This window comes from Dendropsophus ebraccatus, chromosome 2 (genome assembly GCF_027789765.1).
Source record: "Dendropsophus ebraccatus isolate aDenEbr1 chromosome 2, aDenEbr1.pat, whole genome shotgun sequence".
In the NCBI taxonomy this organism is placed as follows: domain Eukaryota; kingdom Metazoa; phylum Chordata; class Amphibia; order Anura; family Hylidae; genus Dendropsophus; species Dendropsophus ebraccatus.
The window spans coordinates 28250172-28262145 of record NC_091455.1 but is presented as its reverse complement, the minus strand read 5'-3'; the positions used below and the strand labels follow the sequence as shown (position 1 = coordinate 28262145).

At 41.7% G+C, this 11974-nt stretch overlaps 1 protein-coding gene across 2 annotated transcripts in view; it reads right to left on the bottom strand.

Annotated features, from left to right (window-relative positions):
- Positions 1-424: 424 nt before the first annotated feature.
- TMEM74 (transmembrane protein 74) overlaps positions 425-11974 on the bottom strand; it is a 40189-nt gene continuing 28639 nt past the window's right edge. Inside the window, exons 1-2 of one of the 2 annotated variants that reach the window (XM_069957199.1) lie at positions 6562-6620; positions 425-1297 (exon numbers count right to left, since the gene is read on the bottom strand). In XM_069957199.1, the coding sequence (XP_069813300.1) occupies positions 429-1238 (810 nt within the window). In that variant the 5' untranslated portion in view covers positions 1239-1297; positions 6562-6620 and the 3' untranslated portion in view covers positions 425-428. Of the gene's footprint in view, positions 1298-6561; positions 6621-11974 lie in introns of those variants that run through there. The other variant, XM_069957198.1, reaches the window with a different exon arrangement.

Genomic DNA, 11974 nt, shown 5'->3' with positions numbered 1-11974 from the left:
CACCTTGACACTGGTTCCCATTGACCTGCTGATTTTCCTACGGGTATCAGCTGTTCAGCTGTTCATTTTCACTCCGGTTGAATGGCCATATGTATAATATAGAAGTCCTGGGTCCACCAGAATTATAGCCTACTACTAATGGAGTAGGAGCCCCAAGCTAACAGAACATTGCCCAGAACATTTTAACATCTCTATTCCACTTTGTAATGAAATCTGTGCCCATGTCAATGTTAATATCCGTCATATAGAGTCGTACATGTTTATTTCATAACTTTTATTTTGCACACCAGTATATGACATGATGTTTTTGAACTCCGAAAGCAAAACGTAAAAAAAAATTGTATTTCAAATGTCGATTTACAGCATTTTTTTTTTTTAGCAGACAATGAAAATCTATTGAAACAAGTGATCAAAGAGACAAGGAAACATTAATTCACAACGTCGATGGTTTCTTCTTGCACCAAGGTATTTTCAGTTCCACCAGACTTGGAATGGTTAAAATTAATGGATCCATAGAGTTTAGCGGAGTCCTTAGAGGCAAATGCCTTCCTCCTGTACAGTTCACCTTTCCACATGGATATCATTAATAACACTGACAATACAACACCTCCAAGAGTCAGAAGGCACAGTCCGGCGATCACGCACCTGTCCAAATGTGCCCCAATAATCGCATTTTTCTTCTCTATTTTTTCCATTTCTCTTGCTGAGATGGAACCAGGATCTGATCTATTGTCTCTCGGGAATAGGTATGAAATGATGACAAGAAGAATCCCGGTGATGAGGAAAGTCACCGCACTGATGAAGCCATAGTCTACAGACTTCCCGGAAGCTTCTGAGGTGGCTTCATCATCAGATATGATAGACACTTCTTGGATGCTATCTTGTTGGATCTCCCTATCGGAGCTGTGATGTTGGTGCCTGTGGCCGTTCTTCAACGATGGATGGATGCCATGTTCTATGTTCACGTTTTCATCAATGTAAGTAAAAGACGTCTCCAGTTCTTCGACGCAGCACACCTTTCTTCTTTCTTTGCCATGATCGTCTTGGGATAGTTTAGGATAAGACACTTCATCAGATGTGGCCAATGATATGGACTCGTATTGATCTGGTGACAGGGCAGAGGTCACGCAGTGGTTTTCATAGCAATAGGCTTTGGGATCTTTGACGTTATAAGTCCAGTCCACATTGTTGCACTCATCGAGTCTTTGTGGTTGACCGTTGATTTGAAGGAGCTCCATGCAAGCTATGGATTTCTTTACAGATCATAGAAGTCTTTATCCATGACTCTTGAAGATGTCTAAGAAAAAAAACAAAAATGATTAATAACACAGGCCTGTCACATTTTACAGACATTTAGTTAACTATCTTCTATCTAGGGGAGTGAACAGTGATGAGCAAACTGGCCGAAAGTTCGGGTTTAGCCAGACGCGAACGCTCGGCTGGAGAAGTTGGATGCAGCCTGATGGCTGGAGAAGTTGGATGGAGCCTGATGGCTGGAGAAGTTGGATGGAGCCATAGGTTTATGTATGTTCTCCTGGTATCCCTAGGGCTGCATCCAACTTCTCATCTATCGGGCTTCAAATGCCAATGTTCAAACGTTCAGCCAGTTCACTTATCACTAGTAATGAATGAGTGAACTTTTATACTGAAGGCCGCAAAGCTCCTTGTTCCTTTATCTAAAACTGGAGATCCATGAGTCGAGCACAGAAAGGCTCTGGCGATGACTTAGAGCCCCAATGTATGGGGCCAATATCAGTCAAAAAATCTTTGTGTAGTAGGCCAACTGCTGACAAACAAGTGTTAGGGTTTTAACAGGTTTAAAAATTATTGTTGGCCGCATATTACTCTACATGTAGGGCATGAGTGGCCGACAAATGACAGAAGTAATGGGCTGCGCCAATGATCCAGCAATTCTATATGCAGCTGGCTGCCCCATACTAAGCAATATGTAATACAGCCCTTAAGGACGATATACAATTGATACTAAAGTAAGCCAAACCCACCGCTGGCGGCCGGTTCGACCACCAGGATAAGGAGTACGGGAACCTCCCAACTCTCCGATAGATAATGCTGTTGGAGATAGGAATCGATTATAATGGATTTTTTACTGCCTCATAACTTTGTTCTTGGAGAGATAGGTCGGTACTAGAGCAATGTGGCATTCCTCATGAAGAACACGAACAAGAACACGCATTCCTCATGAAGAACAGTTATGGAAATTGTATAAGTCTTTAAGCTTTGTGACTGGCAAAATGCGGTGTCTGTGCAACATGTGGCAGAACCCCTGGGGAAAGTGGGGGACAGCATCAATAATGTAAACGAGCGCCGATCTGCTAGATCGGCACTCGTTTACTGGGCCTATTCCACGGCCTGATGATCGTTTAGCGAGGGCTGCAGGGACATCGTTACCAATGTCCTTGCAGCCCTTGCAGCATACATTACCTAGCAGGGCTTCTCTTCCGCTCAGTCTTCACCCCGGTCCCGCTCGCAGCATCAATTCCGGAGCGGTCTGACTGAGCTGTCAGACCGGCCTGTGATTGGCTGGGTGGTCTGACAGCTCATTCAGGCGGCACAGAAGCTGCTGCTGCTGCACGCGGGATCGGGATGAAGACAGAGTGGAGGAGAGGCCCTGCAAGGTAATGTATGCTGCTTGAATCATCGGTCGCCCGCCGCGCATCGCTATTCTACGCAGCGATGCGCAGTGGGTGACCGATGATTTAAGGTTTGGGCCTAAATAAATGATCAGCTGATGACACGATCATCAGCTTATCGTTTTCTCTATTCCACCAAGTGATAATCGGCCGATTCGGCCAATTATCGCTCCGTGGAATAGGCCCCTTAGGCTGTCCTATCTAAGGGTAGTATAAACTAGTGACAGAGAAGCTGAACAGAATGATGTGTCACTTGTATCATTGTTCTGTGCAGCTGATTTGGAGATATCTCCTGAATAACATGGACAATAAGAAGTCCTCTCCATTATTTGCCTGAGCTCAGTAGTCCTGGATATTCATGAGAAGCAGAAAACTCCGTCCACCAGCTGCTAATTGGCAGTTATCTATCCATGCTGTGTATAGGCAGTCAACTGTCAATCAGCAGCTGTAGGGGGGGGGGGGGATGGCAAGAATCCTATTCTCCTGCATATTAGGAGAACGGCTGAACAGAATAATGTAAGTAATATATTGTAATAATTAATATCTGTTCAGCATTTTTGTCACTAGTTTCTGCTGCCCCCTTGAAGGCAGCATAAAACTACTGACAAATTCCCTTTAAATCCCCTGTAGCCCTTTTCCCCCTTTGGGTCTTTGTGCAACTGAACAATTTACCCAGGCTACATATTCACCCCAGGTACCATGTGAGGCAGAAAGGGAAACTTATACCGTTGTAATATTTCAGGGGCACGGTATTGATTTCCAGTCTACTGCACGCTTTATTACAAACTATTTATAGAGTGACATGATAATATATATGAGCTGAGAAATTACGAGTAAATCGTCGTAATATAGGAAGGTTGTAGGTACTCATTCATATTCCACTGGGAGGACAGTCATTTAATATCAGCTATAGTATGTGAAAACCAAAAAAAGCAAAACTCTTACTAAAAAGAAATGGTTGCTTATGGCATACAGCATGCATATGTATAATACTAATACATAATAAATAGATATGAGTGAACCTGGAGCATGCTCGAGTCCATCCGAACCCAAACATTCAGCATTTGATTAGCGGTGGCTGCTGAAGTTGGATAAAGCCCTAAGGCTATGTGGAAAACATGGATATAGTCATTGGCTGTATCCATGTTTTCCAGACAACCTTAGAGCTTTATCCAACATCAGCAGCCCCAGCTAATCAAATACCGAACGTTCAGGTTCGGATGGACTCGCATGCTCGAGGTTCGCTCATCTCTAATAATAAATAATTATTACAATTCTGATGGCGTATCCCACTGCATATAATAGGGATGTGGTAATAATAAAGTTACTCTCACTCTTGCTACTTTAATACAAGCATTTACTAAAATATAATGTCCTAGCCAGGACTTTTTTTTTTGATGGTCCACCCATAGGACAGAACATCAATATCAATCCTTGTCAATCATCAATATGATTGATAGGTAATCCTAAAGAGAAGGCCATCACTTTCTGATGGCCCAGCATCCAAACCAACTGATCATTTAAGGGGCCGCTGCGCGCATTCAAGTCCCGTCACCTTTTCATTCCCTACTAAGCACAGCTCCATACACTCATTAGTGGCTGTACCTGGTATTGCAGCTCATCCTATTGACTTTATTGGAAGAGCTGCAATACCAAGTGCAGCCACTGCTGAATGTATGGTGCTGTGTTTGGTAGGAAGGGAGGAGGTTGCAGGGCTGGCATGTGTACAGTGGCACGCAATTCGACCAACAATGTTGCTGAATATTGATGACCTTCTTCTTATATAGACGGTCAATAAAAAAAAAGGCCTCAAAGCTCTTTATATAGTCAAGGGGGGAGATTTATCAAACATGGTGTAAAGTGAAACTGGCTCAGTTGCCCCTAGCAACCAATCAGATTCCACCTTTCATTCCTCACAGACTCTTTAGAAAATGAAAAGTGGAATCTGATTGGTTGCTAGGGGCAACTGAGCCAGTTTCACTTTACAACATGTTTGATAAATCTCCCCCAAGGTTCCTTATTTAGTTTAAGCAATCCCAATTTATTTAGTTTATCACAACTCTTATTGTTTTAATTGATTCAGACAACCCTCATAAGAACATGGATATGTGATGGGCCACATGGCGGCCTCCGTGGTTCACGGTATACTTAATAACCTCCAAACACAACCCCATGATGTCACTTTTCTAAAATAGCCTATGAGCAGCGATCATGCAGATACACGGACAGCGTGGCTTCTTCATATCAGACGAGCATTACATCATTTTCCCCTGTACTGATTCACATTATATCGCATTCTATATGCAAGGCACTCGGCACCTTCACTCTGCGCAGGACTCTCAGTACAGTTGAGTAATGTCTAGCTCTATTTTTATCGCGGATGCGAGCCAAGAACATCCATATGAACACTAAGCTATACGTCTTCCTGAAATCTGTCTTGGATTTTTTTTTTTCATGCTTTCTGCTTAAATCCATCTAAATGGGTCTTGGCACCTTCTCAAAAAAACTATAATAGTGGCATATTTACCTCAAGCCTCAATGTTCTCTGGCAAATTCAGGACAAAGCTTCAATTTGATTAAATGTTTTGAAGAGACAAAGCAGAAAAATAAGAAAAAAACACAAGCTTGAATTCTTAAAGGGAAACTCCACCTTCACATGATTTTATTTAACTGGGATCAAATCTGGCCAAGGACAGCTCTCCCCATATCTGCATGGTCCCCCTCCCCCCATGGCCATTAACCTTTCAACAAACTTTTGTTCAACTCAATAGTTCACACAAATAGGAAACTCTGTAATATATCTTATTAGAGGAAAATGCCTTCTCTCCTCATCTTTTTTTTTAACTATTTTTCCCCCCTAAACTTACCATTCACAATAAATCTGCCTATAGGCGTCTATAGATAGGGTAAAGGAAGGAGGAGTGAGCTGAAGAGTAGGACACATGGGTGAGGCTGTAAAAGTGTTATATCCCGCCCATACAGTATTCACAGCTTATACTGCTCAGCTCATCTCTATAATGTCCTACATGCTGCCTATACTTCTGAAGGTGTTGCTAAAGAGATTTAGGGGAGCAAGATCTTCTATATATGTGTCATGTCTTAAGACATCATAGCAGCTAGTCTAGATTCACTAGATAATGGTGAATCTAGACTAGCTGTTTTTAGCACAGAGGAAAAAACTGGTGAAAAATGCCATAATCATATTCTATGATGGCCAGAAATAGTGCAGCCACTCATGTGTGGGCAGTTTATCCTGAAAAACTGCATGAAAAAACACATGTATGAAGACAGCAGCTAGTCTAAATTCACGGCAGTGAAAAATACCATAAACAAATTATATAATAGCCAGAAATAGTCCAGCTACTTATGTATGCCCATATGAGAGTCTATCCTGACAAATTGCATAAAACAATGAATGTATATGGAGACATCATAGCAGCTAGTCTACACTCGCCAGATCAGAAAGAACTGAAAATTAGAGATAGAACCTGCAGAGGGAAAAACTGGAGCAAAAATGGAATATAAAAATTATATGATGGCCAGAAATAGTGCAACTCCTCATGTACGCCCATATCACAGTATAACCTGAAACAAACAACATGCATCTGAACAATTCAATAAATTGGTTCTGAAAGTGGAGCTTCGTTTAAAGGTGATGTCATTTTTTGGGGTTCACAATAATGGCTGCACCTGTGATGTGAAGGTTATAGAAACAGTAACAATGCTGGATTTATAGTGACAATCCAAAAAGCCAACAAGCATATATTTGCAAATAAAATTATATTGCCAGTGTAAATACGTCTCATTGCCTGTTTAATTGTTCTTGCATCAGAAAAAACATGGCGAAGATTTTAGAGCCTTCCCATCTACAGTTTTTTAACATGCCATGATGTATATACATCATACACACCGTATATATATGTATTTCATGGATACCAGGCACAGTTCACTGAAAGTAATATATATATGTCAAGGTCATCACCTAGGGAAGCGGTGACTGATAGTTGCTCTCCTGTAGAAGCAATCAGGATCAGATTAAAAAAAAAATATATAAAAATAAAAAAAGGCAAAGCATTTTTTTTTTTTAATTATAATAAAATATAGAAACGTATTCCTATCTGATAGTGATAGGTGACTGTGACTAAAAAAAATATTTACAATAATATTATTTAGTTTGTGGTTTATGGTTTGGGAAACATTTATTGAATTTTAGCAATAAAAGGACACAGACAATATAAATAATCTATTCCCTTGCAGAAGGGACTGCAATTTATAATAAATAATAGAACGTACAGTACATTGGTGAAAACAAGGCTATAGATATCTTTGAGTAATAAATTTTATATGAATTGAATAAAAATTCATAGAAATGAAAGATGTGGCACTGTTTATGCTATTACTCTAAGGGGCAGTCTGATGTCAGGTGAAAAAAATAAAAAAATGCTGCAGATGCATATAGCATTGCTTACCTACCTGCCCCAGTTTAGATGTCTTTTGTGAGTATGTAATGTTCCCCTCTACCATGTCTTTGTGTTACTTCCTGATTAAGTTGTTGCTCCACACTACAATTCCCAGAATGCTTTCTCTCAGTTCTCCTTTACTGCCCTCCCATCTTTCTAATCCTTTCCCACAGCACTCCTGCAACTTGCTTGCTCACAGTAAATCTGCAGCACCTGCTCTCTTTATTCCGTGTCTGCTCATCTAGCTTCATCATCCATAACAAAGCAGCATGCTGTAAACACAATGAATTCTTTCCTAAATGTTCCAATAAAAATCTTGGGAGATGTTGATGTGTGGTGTACGCTAGTGGTGGACGATTGGTCACTTGCCAGATGGTATTGTGTGACGCCACCACTGTGGTGGTTGGTCGGAATATAGCTCAGCCAGATGGTAGGTTGTCGTGACACCAGTGCCGGTTGGGCACACAGGTATAGGGGCACACCTGCTTTTATTTTAAGGTGGCTGGCTATACCCTTTCCCCTGTGGTTGGTGACCTGCCGGGCTGTGATGGGTCCCTTGGATACTTATCACGGTGGTCCAGAGTAGAGTTGTGACCCACCCGGACTATTGGTACCACCACCCACAGAAAGGGGAGATGACCCAAGGATGGTGTAACTACTGTGTAGGTGCCGAAACAATAATCAGTCCTGTTACCATAAATAAAATCTGCTTTACTTCAGGACTACTTAATACGGTAGCTGATAATAGATTTCTGACTTGACTAGACACAATCTGCGTTAAGAGCTTTAGGAGCAGAAGAGCTGTGCTGACTTGGTTGTGTGCTGAGAAGTAGAGCGATTTTAGAGCAGTAGAGAGGAGTTTGTGCTGAGAGTTTAGAGTGGTAGAAAGGAGTTTGAGCTGAGAGTCCCAACCCGGTGTAGAAGTGTGCTCTGCCGGAACTTTAGAAGAAGTAGAATACTGAAGAATACTTGAGAATAGAAGACTACTTGTGCCCGCCTTTCGACCTTTGTTGTTGCTGTACCACCTGTTGCCCTACAGTGTCAGTTGACCCGTCCTCCTAGGGTGACACTAGCCCCAGACCTCGTTACCTGAGTTGAGCAAGGTGGCCAAGTTACCTGGTTACACCTGCACTGCGAGATAGAGAAAAGTTGCTACAACCCTACGTACTCTATCTGGATCAGTTCCTCTTGTTTCACAATACTGTCCTGCACTGTTAGAAATATTCACGGCGTGGGTTGAGGTAATCTCTGACTTGTCCTCTCCTGAGTAGTATAGCACTGCATCTTGGGTAGAAGTGTTGCTTTGAAGAAGAAAGTCTCTGCGTATCCCATGTGTGTCCATCCACTACGACACTCCAGACTAGACTACATTGGACTAAGTGTGCGTGTGTACTTCCTCTCCCCATGTGACAACTTCCTACAGGGTGTGTAATACCTCCTGTGAGTTGTAGAGAAGAAAGTGCAGAGAAAAGAAAAGGATAGAGATAGGTGGAGAAGAAAAAGAGCTCTTATTGGAGCTGTGCAATATACAATTACAATAGATAAATAGTAGCGACATCTAGTGGCAAAACTTAGGTACAACTTCATTAAAACTTTCACTTTTGCGAGGGATGTATAAACCAGTAACTCCCATGGTGGGACACCACAGGTGACCACTGGAGTGGCTGGTCAGAGGTGATGACATCACTCAGTGGTGGGACTTCATGCAGAGCAAAAGTAGCAAAAATGCAACATATAAGAAACACCAAAAAAGAAAGAAAGCATATGCATAAACAGGTAACACATCAACCAATACTTTATGAAGTCTCTATACAAAAAAATCTAACCAGGAGCAGTAAAACAGAGAGACAAGTCCTAAATACAGTACTACCGAACATTAATATCACTTAATGCCACAACTAATCTTACTTGGGTTCAAGTATGGGATACACCAAAACAAACCCGGCCCTAGACAACATCACATGGAATTGCATATACAATCACATATACAATAATCTGATCAATACTGCAGTGTATAGATCACAGGAATATAGATAAGAGTTCACTATGTGTGGTCCAGATCAAAGGGTCAGGTGGGGACAGGAACACCCAACACTTTCTGCCGTCCAAACGGCTTCCTTGGGGATGACAGTGCTCTCTGCTGCCACCTCTGTCCATGTCAGGAACTGTCCAGAGCAGGGGAGGTTTTCCATGGGGATTTGCTACTGCTCTGGACAGTTCCTGACACGGACAGAGGTGGCAGCAGAGAACACTGTACTACAGTATTTAGGTTACGCAATAGAGGTTTCTATACCTTTAAGGTAATGCCATATGTTTATATGTAGTTTTTATATACATTTTATGTGTTATTCATAAAAAAAACATAGCATGTTCCAGTTAATGCTGCTTGAACAGAATTTTCACACAGAAGTCAGTGTAAGCTAAATAAATGAACCCATATCTATGGATTCATGAAAACCTCCATACACAAAATATTGAAAAAACATGGTAACACTTTGGTGACTCTTTTTGCCATGTGATGCTATATTATTCATATGAAGGAAAATCGGTAAATACTACGTTGTAACCAGATGATGAATATATCAATCTAAATGCAAACAGTCTGAATGTGCTTGCATCCTTTGTGCGTACAGAATTTATAAGGTCACATCACAAACAGATGGTCCTTTATTATCACATTCCTCTAGGTGTTAATACAGTATATAAGATCTTACATTCTACCTAACCAGCATGAAGCTTTTTAATTCATCACTAACATCATAAGTTCCGAGCCAATAATTAACCACTTAAAAGGAATCTGTCACTAGGTTTATTCGGCCTTAAATGAGAGAAGCCTAAACTAGTGATATAAATGCTGAACAGATGGGTGTATTACTTACATCATTCTGTTCAGCCGTTCTCCTAATATGCAGGAAAATGGGATTCTTGCCACACCTCTCCCCCCGCCCTCCAGCTGCTGATTGACAGCTGTCTATACACAGCATGGATAGACAACTGCCAATCAGCAGCTGGTAGGCGGAGCTTTCTGCTTCTCATGAATATCCAGGACTACTGGGCTCATGCACATTATAGAGAGGACTACTATATTCAGGAGGATATCTCCAAAAAAACCTGCACATAACAATGGGATACATCATTCTGTTAAGCTTCTCTGTCATTAGTGTATGCTACTCCAAGATAGCATAATCCTACTAACAGGGTCTCTTTTAAAGCTCTGTTCACACTGATGTCATGGTTTCTGTTATAACGGAAACAATGATCACAGTGCCATTATTGGTGACCAACAGACCCTACTGGCTACTGGACTGATGGATTCAGGAAGGAGTAGCACTCCATGTTGCACTATTTATCTTGCTGGTACTTTCAATGAAGCCTCTAATGGTAGTTCCTCTAGGTACCATGAACACAGCCTATAAATATGGTTGTTACCATTGAGGCCATTGATGCACAGATGTCCAGGTCACACTGAAAAAGTGTTCCTCCTCGCCATCTAAGAGCCATAACACTTTCATTTTTACATCTACAGGGCTGGTTGGGGGCCTACCAGTATATGGGAGCATGTAGGGGAACTAACTACTATATGGAAGCACAGAAGGGGGGGAAATTACTATATAGGGGCATAGAAAGGTCCGGTATGGGGGGAAGCGGGGTATGGTTAGGCTTTGAAGGTCCAAGCATTTTTTGCACAGGGGCTATTTGCAGTCTGTTTCTACCCCTGGATGATGCAGAGGGTGTAAATTAGGTAGAAAGAGTGTAAATAGGATACTGGCAGGATGAGGATTAGGGTAAGGGGGCAAATGATGAGGGGGTAAGAATTAGACTCTGTTTTCATTTTTGCGCTTTCCTTTTTTCCTCCTCATGTATATAAGGCCATAGCAGTTGCATTTTTTCATTTAGAGACTCAGATGAGCCCTTATTTTTTGCGCCACTTATTGTACTTTGCAATAGCAGACGTAATTTCTGCCTAAAATATGCCGTCAAACCAGAAAAAAATGATATGTTTGGTGAAATTGAAAATAAAAAACAACAATTTTTTTTATTTGGGGAGGTTTTGTTTTTATGCCGTTCGCCCTGGGGTAAACCTGACTTCTTATATATGTTCCTCAATATGTTCTTACAAAGATATGTAACTTGTGTAACTCTTATTTTATTTTAGATGGCTTTTTAAAAAAATTAAAACCTTTTTTTTTAAAATATATGTTCCTTAAAATCACTCTATTCTAATACTTAAATTTTTTTTTTTTTTACACACATAATAGAATCCCCCCTGGGGTTGGGCTTATTCCCCCTGGGGTTAGGGTTATTCCCCCCTGGGGGACATCTAGTATAACTACACTGATCTCCCATAGAGATCTTTGCAGTATAGCTATACTGCATATATTGATGAGATCAGTGTTCTATTGCTCTTCGCTGCTGCAGCAGAAAACAATAGAATGCCAAGCCAGGATGAGCGGGATTACGGTGCAGACCCCGGCCCGCTACAGATTGCACCTGCGCGATCACGTCGTAAGGGGGCGATCCCCCCACTATACCACCAATGATGGGGGACAGCTAGCATTTAGAAGCAGCTGTCAACTTTGACAGCTGCATGATGCATCTAAATGCCTAATTAGCGGGCACGGCGATCGGACCATGCCCGCTAATAGCTGCAGTCCCGGGCTTTATATAGCACACGGGAACACGGCGGTTCAGAGCGGGGTTTGCCACGCAACCCCCCCTCTGAACTCCCCTAGCCACGCCAGAACGTACTGTAACTTCCTGGTGCGACTAGGGGTTAAGCTTAGGTGTCCCGGGCATAGTCACTAGTTCACCTCTTGTCCTTCCCTTGACTACTTTTTCTTGGTATCAAACACTAAATACCAG